Source organism: Penicillium malachiteum, assembly GCF_028827825.1.
Source record: "Penicillium malachiteum strain IBT 17515 chromosome Unknown utg000005l:1.0-9002435.0:326005.0-9005861.0, whole genome shotgun sequence".
NCBI lineage: Eukaryota > Fungi > Ascomycota > Eurotiomycetes > Eurotiales > Aspergillaceae > Penicillium > Penicillium malachiteum.
In genome coordinates this window covers 1,059,674-1,077,325 of record NW_026643099.1, presented here as the reverse complement: position 1 = coordinate 1,077,325, position 17,652 = coordinate 1,059,674, and the positions used below count along the sequence as shown (strand labels likewise).

Here is a 17,652-nt window from a genome sequence, read left to right as displayed (position 1 = left end):
AATTTTCACTATGGACGAGTCCCCATCGCAGTTCCAGCCAGCTCTGGCAGCTCAGACCTCCCAGTCAGCGACGCAAGAGCCACAGACTCAGCCACTGGTTGAAGTTATTCGCACTTACACTGCGAGGAAGGTAAATTGAAACTGAAACCTTCATCAGCCACCGCGCGAACTGTTTACTCATTATTTCATGTTATTCTCAGTCTTTCAAAACGTCCAAGTCAGATGCCTATGTGACCTCATTCGACTTCGACGACCAGGGCGAATACCTGGCAGCTAGCTGCGACGATGATACCATTCAGATTTTCAATATTAAAGAGGGCAAGATGACAAAGACCGTCCCTAGCAAGAAATATGGTGTCCACCTCGCCCGATTCACCCACCATCCGCGCCAGCTTCTTCATGCCAGTACTAAGCTTGATGATAGCCTGCGATTGCTGGATCTTCATAATGAAAGCTATTTACGATACTTTAGTGGTCATACCGATACTGTGACCGATCTGGCTATGTCTCCAGCAAATGATGCTTTCGTTTCTGCCAGCAAAGACGACACGGTCACGGTCTGGGACCTGAAATCGCGTAGCGCTCAGGGCAAACTGAACCTCGCAACGCCATACTTAGTTGCATTTGACCCATCCGCCTCAGTCCTTGCTATCGCCTCACAATCTACCTCATCAGTCCTCCTCTATGATTTCCGCAACTATGACAAGGCTCCATTTTCAAGCTTTGACTTGAAGCCTTATGAGGAAACCTATACCCCAAACACTCGTGGACGCGCCTGGACTAGCCTTGAATTTTCCAACGATGGGAAATATCTTATGCTGACCACGGATTACCATGGGCACTTTGTTTTGGATGCCTTTGATGGTTGCATTAAGGCTTTCTTGACTGGCAAGAATGGTTCGGCTGGCCGTGCTTCCCCTCTCTCCACAACAGGAAAACCTCGTGGTCAGGGTGATGCTAGCTTCACACCCGATGGCCGATTCGTGATTGGTGGTAATGGAGAAGGTCATGATGTCCTTTTGTGGGATCTAGAGCAGCCCCGTGACGCCAATCTCCTACTCTACCCCATAACCACTCTCCAAACTCGAACCCGCACCGCTCTTATCTCGTACAATCCTCGCTTTAATATGATCGCTAGTGCCGATCGAGAGACTGTTTTCTGGCTTCCTGAGGATCCTACTAGGCCAGAAAACTAATGCATTGATACCAAACCACCAAATCAGTGCGCCTGATTCACAACTTCATGAGACACATATCTTTTTTTCTCTCTTTCAAATTTGAACCATACGATGCAAGACACAGATACCCAGTTATAACGTTGCAATCCTCTTCAAGTCTTCTTTCAAATGTACCCTCTATATCCAATTTTCTATCTGTCAAAAGTAGAAAATAAAGTAAAACGAACATCATACACATGGATCCATGTTTTTTTCTTTATATCATGCACTGAACAAAACTTCTATTCTCAATCTTTCCGACCCTTGTCTTTACCAACCAAACTGCGTGCCGTATCGCAGACCCAAACATCAGGACCCTCAATACTCTCATCGTCTTTGCGGTTCTTCTCAATCGTAATCTCGATCTGCTTATCGATAGTCCGGTTGCTTGTTATGGTTGTCATATTCGTGACCCATCCATACATGAAAACGCTATAGTTGATATCAGATAATCCTTCTGCAACATCATCGGCAACCGAGGGAAGTTTCCTCTCCGCAAGACAACTCTCGATTTCAGGCTGTGCATCCACAATCTTGACCGGGATGGCCCAGTCTGTAGGGACAGTATGATCAGATAAGACCTGGAATTGTTCGATGAGAGTTTTGCGATCCACACCATGGCTACCTGGGCTCTCCATCAGAATCTCCATCCGAGCTTTCTCTGTGCTAGTCCCGATGAGCTCCACGATTTCACGCATTCGTACAGCTGCCTCGCTGGCGCAGATAAGCTCATGAGAACCCATTGATGGCCACAATTCCCTTGGAAGCAAGGGCATATCCTTCTCCACCTCTATCTGCCGCACAATAGCTCTATGGAAACTGGGCAAGATGGTGATGTCCTTGATATGGGATAGATCTGAGACCATGGCAAGCAACAATGTACAATCGACATTCAGGGTAGGTGTGAAGTTCTTGAAGGGCTGAGGCAGAAGTCGAGTCAAATCCGATTTACCTTGCCTGGGCGTCAGATTCGTTTGACACTCGACTTGAATACCATAGCTTCTCAACTCAGCGAGTATATCATCAATCTCAGGAAGACTACCTTCTCCGATCTTGGGTAGTACAAGCCGTACTCGAGGATGCTTATACCTCACTCGTGTTGCGTCGGCTGCCTTCCTTAGATCCCGAGCTAATTTAATCAACTCCATTTCATCGTCATCATCATGTTCTCCAGGGTCTTCCCCATCAAAATTCCGTAGTATCGTCCTTTGCGCAGGTCTCACGCCCTCAGAATCAGAGAAATCATCTTCACTTTCCGCCTCCCATCCTTTCTTCGCCATTTCAAAGAGCAATCTACTCTCCGAAATAGTAGATACTTTTACCCACTCCGCTCCATCAGCAGCAACAATATCCACAAACACGCTCTTGCGTTTATCTTTATTAGCTTGCTTATTTCCACCTCCGCTCCCCTTTCCAGCACGATTGGTCTCAAGTTCAAGATCCCAATAGAACCTTTTACCCATAGCAAGTAACCCTTCACAGGAGTTCCTTGCAATATCCCAAACCGCCTGATAAAATGGCATATTCGATGAGCGCAATGCATGAACTAATCGCATCTCGATCTCGGTATTGACATCATTCGAATTACCATCAGCACCAATCTGCCGACTCGAACTCAATTCCCCATTCGATTGTTCCTCATTATCAGTTTCCAACCCCTTCTCTTCAGGAATCCGTTGAGAATTCCGTATCTGCACCGTAATCTTCTGCTCTAATTTCTGAAGCATTTTCAACTCGGAGTTCACATTCGAGCGGAACTGGCGCACCTCGACGAGCTGCGGATTGCGTAGGTTTGATTTAAGAAGGGACTGGAATGCGTCCACTTCAGTGAGGAGGTCAACGCATTGTTGATGAAGTCGAGCAGAAACTTTTGTGGATGCCTTATCGTGCGAGGGGATTGAGCACTCGGAGCTTGGGTCGTGTGTCATTGTTCGGAATCGATTGCGGGTGCAACGCGGGGTTGACATATGAGATTGAGCAGTTGAGGGGAGGTAGAGCAGTGACCGAGGGCTTTTATACCCAAGTATATATTATCTGCCGCGAGGAAGCAAGGCTCAGGGTTCTTAGGAGTTTAATTCCTGCTTTGTTAGAAAGAGGGTATTCGCAAGCGTTGTGTTGGAGTCCCCGCGGATACGATTTTCGATGTGGGGCTGATACGGATGATATTTCCATACAAAGCCCAGAGATGTAGACAAAGAAAAAGGCTGATTAGGTATTCCCGAGCGGTAATTGGTGACTCAAGACTGAGACAAAGAAAAGATTGAAGCACCTCAGATGAAATGCAAGTTGAACTTCAAGTTTAGAAGTGTCTATACAAGGCAGGTTCGACTGGAACCTTGGAAGCTTTAAACCTATCTTGGAGCCGCCTGAGGCTCTTTACTAGTATGACTCAGGAACCTAGTTCAAGTCCCCACTCGTTCGATGAGCTTCTGACGGATTCGGTATATTGTTTAGTAGGTTTGGATCTGATATAAAGATGGTTACTACTCCGTAGTTAAGATTGGATGATTTTCTTATTGAATTTGAGATAAATCGCTGCCAATTGGCGAGCTGCTCAGAATATACTTTAGACATCAAGATACACAAGCCATGGAGAATAAATATCCGGCACTAACACAAATAAAGAAGGAATTGAATAAAGTGAAACCAACGCCGTGACATGCTTGTAATCTTAGAGCAACTCTGCAGATGGGAATAAGTAGCTTAATCCAAACGCCAAGTCACTTCATCAGTACCGACCAAGGACAGCTAAGCCGAAGGCGGGAGACTCGGAATTAGTTGCAAATTTCCAACTTTAAAATCTAGTGGGTGAGTCTTTGATGCTCGCCTGAGTTACGAGGGGACTCATCATCATCAGACCACTTGTCCTCGTCGCCTACAGCGAAAATCGTTTCTTCATCAAGAGATGGGCGTTGAGCCGAGGAAACGGGCTTCGGTGGAATTGGAGAAAGGTCGCGGCGGCCTTCGGCAGCTGAGCTACCAGGGTACTCGGGAGGAGCGTCCAGAGGGTCTTCCTCGTCAAGACCACTGCCGAAAGAACGGATCTCAAAGCCATCGTCATCTTGAGCAAGCTGTATATATGGTCAGTATGTGATCTTTATCTGAAATTAACAGAGTGTTTGATCTTACCTCGTCACTCATGGCGAAGCGGCGGTTGTTGGCAGTTGGGCGCCACAGGTACGCCACGAAGCAGATGTCAAAGAAGTAAACCAGGTTGAGCCAACCATCCAGCACGAACCACCGCGCCTTCCAGTGCTCAGGGACAAAGCTCGCGTCGCTACGACCAGCAAATGCGAAAGAGTTGATGAAGAAGAAGCCGAAAATGACGATGATGCTTCCAAGAATGCACCACCAAAGCTTCTTGTACATCAGTGCCTTGGTCTTCTGTTTGCGGTCGATGAGATCCTTCATAGTAGCGTTGAGAGAGTTCAAGGTCCAGACATAGAAGGCAGTCAATGTTCCAGCGAGAGGCAGAACGATCAGAAGCACGAGAGGTCCAGCGCTGTCGGGTGTGACAGTCAGACTAGCGACCGAGTAGACAACGGCGAAGACGAAGTGGGCGATTGCCAGAATGCGAACGTAGATCATCGTCCGACCGAGCGAGGGCTTCACAACACCATAGCCCATACAGACAATGAGCAGGAGGAAGAATGAGAAGGCATTTCGGCCAGCATTCAGAACAGCAACAATTATCATCAATGCCTTCGCTCCAGCATTCAAACCATGGATATTTTGGTAGTTGTAAAATCCCCAAGTCATCAATTGCTCAACAATCAGGAATACCACGATGGCTGTAATATAGTTCTGGACGGGCAGAATGTCGTGTCGGTTCTGCACATAGAGGAACGCCCAGAACACACCAACGACAGCATAGACGATTGTCAAGGCACCATAGAAAGGAAGCTTGGCAATTTGTGCGGCAGGAAGTTCACCGTACGAGTTGCGGAAGGTGACCACGGCAGTGTAAGGTTCATCCGAGTATGCGTATGTGCTGACACAGTAGAAGCCGGTCTTACGCACGGGGTAGTTCACAGCGTCTGGGTTGTCAAGGTGGATAGTCGTCGAGATGATAGGGTTCTGGGAGGCGTCACTTGCATTGCTGGTGAGAAGAAACGAGCCGATCTGTTCTTTAGTACACAGTTTGGCATCCACATTGCTTTGGTCGCAGATAGTTTCCTTCACATCAGTCGTTGGGTCGGCTCCTTCTCGGTACTCGCCAATCAATCCTTCGTCGTTCCATTCAAATATAACCAAACTTGCCAGAGGATCGTTCTGCGCCCCTTCCGCCTTAGAAAACTTCACTAGGATGAAAGGGTCTACCGTGCCTCCCCAGGATTTCCGGCTGTACATCCCTGAACAGCGTTGTCGATGCGCCTCATCGGATTTCTAGACAGTGCAGCATCAGTCAGAGTAACTAAACATATCAATAGAAAAGGAGTGACCATAAAAACTCACCAGTTCCACGTCATTGGCAAGCACAGAGCCTGCCAGCAAGGCCGTTAGGCCCAGTGTTCGAAGCCAGCTCTTCATCACGATCGGGCAACGGAAGTAGCTCCAGGATTCAAAGAGAGGTATCAAACAGAACCACGCATCCAAGCCGTGTAGAATACGGAGACTTCGATGTGAGAGTAGATCGCGAGCCTTTTAAAGGTGAATACAGATCAAGCTCCGGTGATCGGAATCGTCGAAGTCGAGCTCACTTGGTGGCCTTCTCAACCCGGGGAACTGCGTGAGGGATTACTTAAGCCCAGCAGGCACCGCCACATCCATACATCCCGTTTTCTCTTTTTTTGTTCGCGCTTCTACTTTTTCTTATCCTCCAATTATTTCACTCTTTCTCCTGCAATATGCCAGCTAAAGAGATGGCTCTTCCTTGTATGGAATGCAACAATGCAGAGGCCGCTGTGACTACTCGTTCTAGGTCACTTTGTGGGTATGTGAATTTACACTATACTAAACCCCCACCTTCAAATTGCTAACGCTTTAAAAAAAAGCCCATGTTACCAGCGGTTCCTAAATTACAAGGTTGTGCGACGCATGGAAAAGTACAGAGGGCCAAAAGATCTAGCTAAATCATCAGTTCCAACGGCTCGACTATTGCTTCCACTCTCCCTCGGAGCCTCCTCTTCTGTTCTGTTACACATGTTAGACAAAGCATTGGCACGCCAGCTCGCTAAAACCTCCAGAACAAGCTATGTACTCGAGATTATGGTTGTTGAACCATCGACTATATCATCAGATCAAGCTTCTTGCGATACACAGTTTGATAAAGTTCGGGAGGCTTTCCCCAATCACAGCTTCAAACGGGTACCACTGGACAGTATATTCGAATATGTTCCTGATATGGCCGAGCTCATGCGCAATTATGCTGGACCTCAATTCATTGACGATGATGCCAAGTCTAATGAAGAACGTCTGGCTGCGTTCCGTGGCGCCGTTTCCTCTGCAACGTCAAAGGCCGACCTTGATACCGTTTTGTTCACCCGTCTGGCCGTTGGCTATGCGAAACATACTGCATGCGAGTCAATTCTGTGGGGTGACTCAGATACTAGCCTTGCAGCAAAGGTTCTCGCTGGTGCTGCTAAAGGCCGTGGAGCCTCTTTGACTTGGCAGGTTTCGGATGGAATGTCTCCTTGGGGCGTGACGTTTGATTTCCCTTGCCGTGACTTATCTAAACCGGAGCTATTGAGCTATGTGTCAGTCTGCCCTGAACTTTCCGAAGTCGTCATTCCTGATAGACCGCTCTCGGATAACATCCTCACCAAGAACCTGTCTATTGATGAGCTTATGCTGCGGTACGTGACTACCCAGGGCGAAAAGTATCCTGGCGTCATGGCAAATGTGTCGAGGACTGCACACAAGCTTCACTCTACTTCAGAGCATGGCGATGGTAACCTCTGTGCATTATGTGGTGGTTTGGTCGAGAACGTCAGGGGCAATGAAGATGGGATAACGGTTACTGGTCAATTCGCTACTGAGAACCCTCGATTTTGCTACGGCTGCATGAGATCTCGTCCTGACACCGTTCTTAATTAAAACGACTATGAAAATATGCGGTACAAAAGATGCCATTCAAGTAACATGGAGAAGAGGGCGACAAAAGAAAAAGAAAATCATGCTTGCAATTTTCCGAAGTTAAATCCTCAATCATAAACGGGGTATCTGGAATCGTGAGATGGGTTTCTTTTCGTCCTTCAGAGTCCACCTTCAGAGTCCACGCTCTGGGTCTTCCTGCGGATGACTCGCTCCACCAAACCATCTGGTGACAGATCGGTTGGGCCGGGCTTGTTTAGTAGGAGGAGGTCTGGTTGGATGAGCGTCCTCGGTGTTTCTATGCCCGGCAGAACCATGCTCGTCATAATATGTTGGCGGGGAGCTGTTCACCACACCACTCTCCTGTTCCTGTTTATCGAATTCATCTGGAAGACTGTGATCGATTACGCGCTGTTCCCGTCGCGAGCCCCGTTCGTGTCGTCTGGCTGAACTGCTTCTTCTCGAACTATTTCGCCTAGACAGAGACTTTGCGCCCTTTTCGCGCAGATGTTTCTCAAGGAGGACAGCATTTCTCGTGTTGCACTTGTAAATCGCATCTGCGAGGTCACCGATGAAAGGCACCAGTCCAATGACGAAGTCAATGACCACGTTCATCATCATCATCCATCGCAGCCGCGAAGGGAGTCCACCTTCGATTCCATCACACGATCTGACAACCATCATGGCGAGAGCGGCGTCTCCGGCGTCTCCGATGCTGTCAAGACGGTTAGCTTGAGCTTGAATTGTTGAGGTTTGTGGTGGTATACTTACAATGGAACAAGGCCAATAACACTGCCCCAGCCGAATCGAATACCACAGAGATTGAACAAGGAGTAGTCCAGACGATATGCTCGGCGCTTGACTTTGGTGAGAACCTTGGCATCGTGTTCAGACAGTCCTGGAGGAATAGCCTTGCGGCGCTTTTGCTTCTTCTTGCCAAATGTGCGACCGAGCCGAGAAGCAGGTACCTCTTCAAAATAGGGATCCTAGATAATTATAAATTGATTAGCTTTATTCCTGTTCTCAAGAACTTGTAAAATGACTGCTCTACTCACCTCCATTCCAAAGCGATTCTTCGCGGTTTCGCCAAGCACGCGCTTACTGACGAAGGAAAATAATGCGTTCGACATGTTGATGGTAGGTATTTGAATGTCTACCCCTTTGAAGAAAAAGTTTTTTGTTGCGACAAGCTCGGGTTTGGAGCTAGATATAGTCTTTCAAGGGGTCTTAAAATAGAAAACACTCTGAAACCATTCTTCAGTTGGACACAGGAGTATCAGTTTTGATAGGCGCCACGATGTCTTTCGACTGTTTTGAATGAGAGAGAACAGTGGAGAGAAAAAAAGAAAGAAAGGGAGAAAGATGCAACAAACAACAGGGTTGAAATTGGCAGATTTGGGCGCTGGCAACGTCATTCTCCAGTCTTTATTTGCGAATCCTGGCACCCACGCCGATCTGTGGCGGTGCAGATGTACGGGGTTGAAATGTTGTGGCTCAGCTGGGTCCATTACTGTGGCGGTGCAAGGGGTATGTGACGTCGCATACTAATATTTTGCCAGATTTATCAGGCTGCAAATGTCATATAACGTTAACTACTCCTCAGACTGAGTGTATAAGAACTAGATACTACATGGCCCATACATAATAGCATACCTTGGTACCTGGTAGAGTTGCAAAGAGGAAGTCTACATATGTGCATAATCTAAACCTTCAATGAGAGGAGTAAATAGTCCTTATTAATGTATGTACAGCACTGAAGCGTCACGGTCTTTGTTACCCACCTCACCTAGCAAACTCTTTCAATTTTTACATCACTACATAATTGACCTACTACGGTTATTATCTTGTAAACTTGATCAGCAACTTTTATCATGTTCGTGCAGTCTGAAACATGAGAACTTATCACTGTGAAGGTATCTGACTGGCCATGTACTGCGTCTTCAAGTTTATGATACTAGAAATCTACTGCCAATCACACTACACATGACCACTTTTATATACAGAAAGCATTTAATATACAGACTGAGATCACTCAAAGATTATGATAATTTATCTATGTATAATACTATTTAAACAAGCACTTCACTCTGTTCAAATGTTAAATGTACTCCCAGGTGACATAATAAACTTGAAACTGTTTTTTATTAACGTGGTAGATCATTGAGTTTTTTTTTCAATTAAGGCTGGAAGGCGTCAACATTTGAGATTCTCTTTATGCTATTTTACACCAATGATTACCTACATATTGTTTATCAACTATCTTTATCAATTGAATCCCTTTGTTACCTCCCTGAAGCATGGAAGTGGATACTTAACATATTGAAGGTGTACTTCATTAAGGCAGAATCCCCGCGATGCCTGACCGCCTACGGGAAGCTCATCACTTGGGCCGCTCCGCTCGCAGTTCCAATTCCGCTCCCTACCTGAGAAGCTCCATCTCGGTCAACCTGGTTTCTTGCTATTATTGCAGCTGTCTACACCTTTTGAGATATCTTTTCCTATTCCCTATCCCCTGGAGTCATTTGCCTACTAGTCTTTTGCTTGTGTCAACGCGCTGTCGCATTTGCGACCCAAGAAAAACACCTCATTTCGGTTGAGTGCTCTGAGATGCTAAGCTTCGTTGCCCAGTATGACCGAAACAAAGATGCAACTGGAAGACTGTAAGTTATCTCTGCTATCTATCATGTGTGAATTTTCTGAAGCTAACCTGTGTTTACCTCTGTGCGACCAGGGCTGGATGACTTATGTGTCCGCTTCATCATCAACCTACCCCGCGAAGAGCTCGAATCTGTCGAACGAATCTGTTTCCAAGTCGAAGAAGCACAATGGTTTTACGAGGATTTCATTCGCCCGCTTGACCCCGCACTCCCATCTCTCTCTCTAAGAGCGTTTGCTCTCCGCATTTTCCAACACTGCCCTCTTATGTCGCAATGGTCCCACTACCATCATATCACTGCCTTCTCAGAGTTCTTGGCCTACAAGACTCGCGTTCCCGTTCGGGGCGCAATCTTGTTGAACCAGGATATGGATGAGGTTGTTTTGGTTAAGGGCTGGAAGAAGAATGCCAACTGGAGCTTTCCACGAGGCAAGATCAATAAGGGCGAGAAAGATCTGGATTGTGCTATCCGCGAAGTTTACGAAGAAACCGGTTTTGATGTGCGCGCCGCCAATTTAGTGCCAGAAGATGAGGACGTCAAATACATTGAGATCTCTATGCGCGAACAGCATATGAGACTCTACGTCTTTCGTGGCGTTTCCCGCGACACTCACTTTGAGCCCCGAACCCGCAAGGAGATCAGCAAGATCGAATGGTACAAGCTATCCGACCTGCCTACGTTGAAGAAGAACAAACAGGACGAAGGACTGGCCGTGGCCAATGCGAACAAGTTCTACATGGTAGCGCCGTTCTTGAACCAGCTCAAGAAATGGATTGCGCAGCAGAAGAGAGTCGGTTCTCATGTTCAGGGCGCTACTGCCAACGGAGGTTATGTCTCACCAGATGGAAACGAACTCCACATCAACAGCTCAAGCATGGAACAGGCTCTTCCAAGTGATCTGCCTGAGGTGACTTCCGGTCCAGATGTGTCATCTCACCTTAAGCGCCTGTTGAATATTGGAGGAGCTGTGCCAACCCCCGAATCTGTGCAGCCTGCCCAACCAGCTCAGCCGAATGCGGTAGACCAGTCAAAATCGAATGCATTGCTTGCATTATTGCGACAGGGCTCTCAAGACGCCATTCCTCGATCTCCTGGTGTGACTGCGGTGACTGCGCCCCCAAGTGCACTTCCCATGGCCGAAGCACCTCATTTGGCACCTAATTTCTTCCCTGGTTTCCCCCAACAACGTCAGCATATGCCTCTATCGAACTTCATGCAGCAGACATCCGCACAGCCCATGAACAATGGCCCACAGAATGCAACTATGCATCCTTCTACGAACTCATACCAACATTCCTCATTCCCCCTCACGCATCAGCTGGAGCTTTCGGCTTCCCCTGCGGTGCAACAAGTTCCCCAGGCGCACTCAGCTGGCTACCATGACTATCGTTCTGCGCCTCAAGCGAATCACCTGGGTCTCCAGAGTCAGGGACCAGCTCCGTTCCAGCAAACAGGGGATCCTCAGTTCTCACAGCAGGCCCTGCCACCTCAAGCTGCGGGAGCGATTGTGCCACCGGCGAGCAGACTTCCTCCACCAAAGCTCAACAGCCATTCTCTCGCATTGCTGGGCTTCTTCAAGGGCGATACTTCTCGGTCTCCAAGCAGCCCATACGTTGCTGCTAATGTCGCCGCTCCAGCGCAGGCTCATCAGCAGCCGCGTAAGACGTCGCAGCATCAAGATAGCCTGTTGAACCTCTTCAAAGCACAGCAAACCCCGCCGGCTTCTATACCGCAAGCTGTGGAGCTGTCTGGTAACCCTGTGCCAGTCTCATCTGCACCTGCACCTGTGGAAATCCAGATCCTCCAGCGAGGCTCACAGCAGCGAAACCATCAATCACCACGTGCTTCCAACGCAGCAAGACCAGGTCAAACATCAGCTACCGTATCTGGCCCTTTGAACATGCCACAGTTCGAGGTGATTACCAAGCCTGGACCCAAGAAAGGTCTGAATGGACAGAACAGAAAGAATGCAACCTGGCGAGAACAACAACAGCCTCAGTCGCTCTCCTCGCCCATAACGATCCTGCCAAGACCCCAGTCTGCCAAGCGCAATGTGACCATGCCGCTGATGCCTGTACCTCAGGCTCCGCACCAACCTCTCGTCCAGCAGCCACAAGCTCCTGAGCCAGTCAAGCCTTTCCAACCCCAGATTTTGCGACGCTCTGAAAAGGCGGACTATGAAGGGCTGATGGCAGCGGGTGGTTCAGGCGCACCAGCTCAGGTGCCTGCGACGGATCTGAGCCCACCGACCAACTTTGACCGCCGTCCGAGCCAAACTCATGCCCAAAAGGAGGCGCTCTTGTCCCTGTTTGGCAAATCGCCGGCATCGCCATCCCCTGCATCCGTCGAGGCGCAGCAGGACCCTGGTATGGCCCAACCTTCTGCAGCCTCAGGGTATGTCAGCCCCATGTCGTCTCGTCGATTCCCTAGCAGCGGGGAGTCGCTCTCGCGCCGTGGCACCCCTTCGGAAGGTGACATGGTTCCCAATCGCATTGCATCGCCTAACAACAAGGCGTTCCTACTTGGGTATTTGCAGGGCGTGGCGAAGGGTAGCAAATGAGCTATCCCGGGCATGATTGAAGCGTTTGCATTGGTTCTTCCAAGGTTTTCTCCTAGCGAGCTATTTTGTAATGATACATTTTGATACTTAGGCTTTTAACGAAACACATCTAGTCTTCTAAACCCATTCCGAAGTTCCTTGTAAAGTACTCAGTAAAAAAAAATTTCTAAACGATAGTGGTATCTCAAGACAGAAATCAGTCAAATCACCAGAATAAAATCGACATCAACACCGACAATAACAATAGTGGGAATCCATATAAAAACGAGCGTTGAAAGAAACTCAAACAGAAACCTAAAGAAAGACATACTCGCATCGTCATCACATCCATGGATATCAAATACTAATGAACACGTCTCCAATGTTCTTCCATATTGTCCTTCCTATTAAACGATCGATCACACAACTTATCAGGACACTCAAATGACCTCGGCGTAACATGTTGAGTCTCAATATGACGCATCAGCACAGCCTTACGAGCGAAAAGACCGGGATATCGACAATCTTTCCACTTGCATTCAAATGGCCCACATGGATCACTATCTCGATAGAATGGAATGGTCAAAATGGTACCCCATATACTTGACATATGGGCAGTGTTTCATACATCTTTTTGCATTCGCGGCCTCGATGGAGATTCTTATACTTGTGGTTTTGTTCGTTGTTTGGTGATTGAGGTCTTTCCACCTCGTCTTTCCCATGTGTTTGTGAGGAGAAGCTTGTATTTGCCGGCTGGTATTCAGAGTTACGAGACTCTAGAGACTCGTGGGAGTTTCTTCGTGGTCCTTCATAGTTATCTTTGAATTCCGTCATGGGAGGGTTATTACTTGGATAGCAATAAGTCGGTGTATAGGGAGGAGGTAGAGGAGTAACGGTAGGTGGCAGTGGGGCCTGAAAGAAAGAAAAAGGATCGTTGTAAGGGGAGATGTTCTCGAAGGGAGAAAGATATGTGGAACCTGGAACATATCGGAACGGGCCGTTCCTGAAGTGGTCCTTTGGTACTCGCATAGCAGTATGAAGGGATTCCCTTGAAGGAAGTCCCATAGGAATTAAATTGAACAAATCAGAATGACTTGGAAGAGTAAAAACAGGTATTTGAAAGAGAGGAGAAGGGAAGATCCTAGATCGACGGTTCTTCGGGGTATTTAAGTCTTCGACAACATCTCCTAGTAAACAACGAACACGTAGCTCAAAGGATCTAGGCAGTCATGGCCATTCTGATGTCAAGCGATCACAACTTGACTGATCTCGTGCTGCTAATCACTATGTATGTGAGTTGTCGTTCTTCGGCCCCAGAGCTGATCCCGGTCGTGGGGAAAAATCCTTTCACCCGGGTGAAATAAGCCTCGTTGGAATCGTTCTGGACATTATGCGAACGATTCAGACCTCGATCTTGAGTCTAGACTTGGCCATTGAATGTTCGATCCGGGTCTAGATTCCTTTAAATTTCTTTTTTTCTGCTCAGATCCATGTCAATCTAGATGCACAAAATAGCGGTATGTCTAGTTCCAATGTGCGGCCTGAATCTGACGCCCAAACACAATCGTTTGAGGCTTAGAGCCGCTTTGCTTAGGAGGTCGTCAGTGTTCTAGACCATGGTCTATCTCCGATATTGTTGGTTTGCTTTGACTCGGAGTTTATAGGCTGATCTTTTCTTTCATGGTATCATATTTTAAACAGTCCCAGGTGTTATGCATCTATGTGTCTCCGTTTCTGGGTTGTTGCAGGTTCATTCAAATAGTTGAATGCACACTTTCAGGCTCCAGGTTATTTACGTAAGTAAGAAATCTATCCCAGGGATATTATTGTAGTATGAGGAAGCAAGCTAGGGCCAAAAGATTGAGATTTCACGTTATATCATGATGCTGATATTTTCACTATACCAAGAGCTACAAAATTGTTATTCTTGAGATGCATATAAGAAGAAGAGGGTGTGTTTATTGTCCACTTCTTTATCCCTTTGCTTTTGACTTCTTTTTACTTCAACCTTTACTTACACAAGTTAACTCCCTTCAATATTAGTACATCACCATTTTCCAACTCTCAAGATGTCACTTTAATAACAACAACCCCTCCTATCAAAAAATAACTTCCTCGACAACTATTCCATTCCAAGAACCTCATACTTACAAGAAAGAAAAAGCTCATCTCCATTTCACAAAGCTTCTGATATGCTGTGCCACATGGATGACAATGTCAGAGGAAGGATTTCACTCAACATCTTACCGATAGCAACACGACAATGGCCTGTTTGAATCTTTTCCTTCTGTCAATCCATTTTCTTTCTATGACTCTTTCCTCAATTCAAGTCACCTACATCTGATCCGAGTCCGGTAAGTATCCCTTGCTTCCACTAAACCCTTCAATCCGTCAGCTACGGGTTTAGAACAACAAACTCTTGCCTTTTACTTATCCGCTGACACTACTTCTATTCAGTCCCACTACCTCCGACTCAGAATCACTCATCTGCTCTATCTCTTGAGCCGACAAGAAAGAGCCCATCTCATCAGAAGGAGATGAGGACATCGCCTCTTTTTCAAGGGGGCTCTGTCATCGTCACATGAGAGCGACGTGACTCAAGTCACCCGATATTATGGCACAGTTCATACTCAATGAGCTCATTATCATTCTTACCCTATATATTGCATGACAGTGCAAGCATGTCTGGCCAGGAAGATAAGCTGTGGGCATTGGCTTATCCGAGACGAGTCGAGTTACCTGGAGGATATTCGAAAGTTGACACCATCCACCACCACCGAGGTCATAGCAAGTCAAATATTCCCATCTCCTCGTTGGTCAGGCACCAGACCTAGACTACAATATCGTTTCTATCCAGAAGATCCTCAAATAGAGAAAAAACACGTCTTCAACCTGGAGAGCCGTCTTTCTTTTCACTTCCAAAAGGCGGCCATTGAGTTCGTCTGGCTTGATTACGTCCAGTGACAATGTTGATCTCAACCCTGTGTTGAGTGAAATCACGGACGTGAAGTTTACTGGGCAGGTGCCGCTCTGAATGGCAAATCAACAAAATAACAAGGCACTATTATCAGTGAAAGAAGCCCAAGACTTGGGGATTTCACGATAATGGCAAAAGCTGAGCTGCCAGCCTCTCTAACCAACCAGTTGTGTGATTTGTGTGTTTTCAAAAAGCCATTTACATTCCGCTTAAGCCAGTTGCTCTGGAGTGAGCTACAGCAAAACATCGACCAAAGAGAGGATAATACTTGGATTGATAGTAGCGCCTTAAGCTTCGAAACTTTGAAGTGCAGATCTGAAAACGGATCAGTACAGAGAGGTTGAGCAGCAGCTCCACGCCATGGATGCAGATCCAGCAATGGAAACCTTCATCGACCCCAGACAATTGATAATTTATCAAAGAAGAAAGAAGCAGGGAAGCGATTGTGGGCTTAATTACGCGGTTCATATCCATACAGAACTTCGAAAGCAAAGCTGTACCACTCGGTCGGTATTTGCAGGCAGCGATCTAGTTATTGTCAATCTGACCAATCTCCCACTTGACACCAGCAAAACTTTTACTATATATTCGGTCCGCGGGATGAGCTAGCTGATGGAGATGCCAGTGGCAACCGTCACAACGCCTACGACAAAGGGCTTATCGTGAGCACCAATTTGGCCAGTTGTATCGATACACATGATTGCAAGCAATGAATCAACAGTACTATGATGTCTATCCATCACCTGAGCTACAACCCCGCACTGTCATGGATTCAGAGAGCATCGAACTCGCGCAGCTTCATTACTCAATATCGTTCCCCAGACGCGCGCCAAAGAGATATTCCGCAGTTTATATCACTGGAGGATCTTGATTGGTTAGAGGTGGAGATGGCTACTATCGAGCCATAGTTATCGATCCATGAAAACAATTAGGACCATTCAGTATCCTGGCTACGTGATGAAGACTGACCAACAGTGGTTCATGGCCAACGATCTCGAACTTTTCTTGAGTCTACGCCCTCCAGCAGAAACGATCTGGAGCTCCTTCGGTGGAAGCAAAGCAAGCAGAGGTAAAAGCAGCCTTTGAGATTTGGGAAGCCTCCGATTCTCAACTGCAGCCATAGACGCCTACCGATACACCTATTAGTACACAACCCTCCCCCTACACCGTGTCAGGCATACTGGCAGTTGATACTTTCAGTTCTTTTCTTTCTTGATTTCATAATTTATTTGTGTTTTGTATGTGGCGCCTAGTGCGATCTCCACACCCTCGTGTATCTAGTTAGCTACGCAGCAATGAGGATGTTGCCTCTTTTTCTTTCCAGAAAGGGTATTATATCCATGAAAGTCGATATGTTATACTAGACAGACTCGCGCCACTTGGCAGTGTTTCCTTTAGCCTGTATTGACCTGGGTACTACATTAATATGTTCGTACCTAAAATTCAATTAAATTAACGTTGACGAAGCTTTAAGTTCCAGATGTCTGAATAGCCTCATTTTTGAGCGGGATTTGGCAAGGAGTCTCTCTGGAACCCGACAGAGCTGGATTGCTAAAACCCTCCCTCTATATAACTAAACGGGAATGGCCAGTTTTAAAAATTTGAAAGGTTCTAGTATCAACATGTGAATATATTCAAATATGTAGGTTCTGTGTGATTCAACTGTAGAGCGTTATCCTGTTCCTTCAATATCTGGCAAAATCAGGATTGTCTTTGCATCAATTATGAGACATTTCAAGTTGAGCTGGCTCCTACAAAGACAACCAACACCGCCGCATATGCAGCAACTGCAGCCAGCACATCCTGTCCTCGCAAATTCTTTCCAAGTAAAGCTAACATCAGCGCAAAAAGAATGGTAGCCACACTAGTCGTTGCCAGTGTAGTGGCTCGAGATTTGTGCAGAACCATGAGAAGCATAGGCGCGATGAGTGCCACACCACCACATACCCCCATGAAGATCCTCTCCCATAATCGTGCCCATTGAACCTTCTCTTCATGTTTATTTCTCGAAGATCCAGGGAGAACAACTGGTCTTTTACCACTGGCATGTATCACCTGCTCTGGCTCTTTTAATTCATCGCCGGTCGGGATCAGTTGGTGATCTCTCATCAGACAGAAACCTAGAATTTCCTTCGTCGTAATTAGGAATGGGTCTTTTTCGCCGTTAATGGCTGTCTGTGCAAGCTTTTCTGTCATATAATCATAGTCCCGATTCGCAGCGGCTAGTTG

The 17,652-nt window shown here is 46.9% G+C and overlaps 7 protein-coding genes across 7 annotated transcripts; 3 read left to right on the top strand and 4 right to left on the bottom strand.

Annotated features, from left to right (window-relative positions):
* Positions 1-10: 10 nt before the first annotated feature.
* Positions 11-1,196, top strand: N7483_010442 (WD-repeat containing protein SWD2; the record flags this gene model as incomplete). The annotated part of the gene is made up of 2 exons (XM_057093869.1): positions 11-130; positions 201-1,196. 2 exons carry the CDS (start codon positions 11-13, stop codon positions 1,194-1,196), a joined length of 1,116 nt encoding a protein of 371 aa, XP_056939840.1.
* Positions 1,197-1,465: 269 nt separating this feature from the next.
* Positions 1,466-3,145, bottom strand: N7483_010441 (uncharacterized protein; the record flags this gene model as incomplete). Its single annotated transcript, XM_057093868.1, has 1 exon — positions 1,466-3,145. The coding sequence occupies one exon, from the start codon at positions 3,143-3,145 to the stop codon at positions 1,466-1,468; it is 1,680 nt and encodes a 559-aa protein (XP_056939839.1).
* An 873-nt stretch (positions 3,146-4,018) lies between these two features.
* Positions 4,019-5,747, bottom strand: N7483_010440 (uncharacterized protein; the record flags this gene model as incomplete). The annotated part of the gene is made up of 3 exons (XM_057093867.1): positions 4,019-4,288; positions 4,347-5,603; positions 5,673-5,747. The coding sequence occupies 3 exons, from the start codon at positions 5,745-5,747 to the stop codon at positions 4,019-4,021; spliced, it is 1,602 nt and encodes a 533-aa protein (XP_056939838.1).
* A 317-nt stretch (positions 5,748-6,064) lies between these two features.
* Positions 6,065-7,253, top strand: N7483_010439 (uncharacterized protein; the record flags this gene model as incomplete). Its single annotated transcript, XM_057093866.1, has 2 exons — positions 6,065-6,150; positions 6,212-7,253. The coding sequence occupies 2 exons, from the start codon at positions 6,065-6,067 to the stop codon at positions 7,251-7,253; spliced, it is 1,128 nt and encodes a 375-aa protein (XP_056939837.1).
* A 171-nt stretch (positions 7,254-7,424) lies between these two features.
* Positions 7,425-8,380, bottom strand: N7483_010438 (DUF4112 domain-containing protein; the record flags this gene model as incomplete). Its single annotated transcript, XM_057093865.1, has 3 exons — positions 7,425-7,965; positions 8,022-8,236; positions 8,306-8,380. The coding sequence occupies 3 exons, from the start codon at positions 8,378-8,380 to the stop codon at positions 7,425-7,427; spliced, it is 831 nt and encodes a 276-aa protein (XP_056939836.1).
* A 1,499-nt stretch (positions 8,381-9,879) lies between these two features.
* On the top strand, positions 9,880-12,467 carry N7483_010437 (decapping enzyme complex catalytic subunit DCP2; the record flags this gene model as incomplete). Its single annotated transcript, XM_057093864.1, has 2 exons — positions 9,880-9,910; positions 9,982-12,467. The coding sequence occupies 2 exons, from the start codon at positions 9,880-9,882 to the stop codon at positions 12,465-12,467; spliced, it is 2,517 nt and encodes an 838-aa protein (XP_056939835.1).
* A 4,690-nt stretch (positions 12,468-17,157) lies between these two features.
* N7483_010436 (uncharacterized protein) lies at positions 17,158-17,619 on the bottom strand (the record flags this gene model as incomplete). The annotated part of the gene is made up of 1 exon (XM_057093863.1): positions 17,158-17,619. One exon carries the CDS (start codon positions 17,617-17,619, stop codon positions 17,158-17,160), a length of 462 nt encoding a protein of 153 aa, XP_056939834.1.
* Between the last annotated feature and the right edge of the window lie 33 nt (positions 17,620-17,652).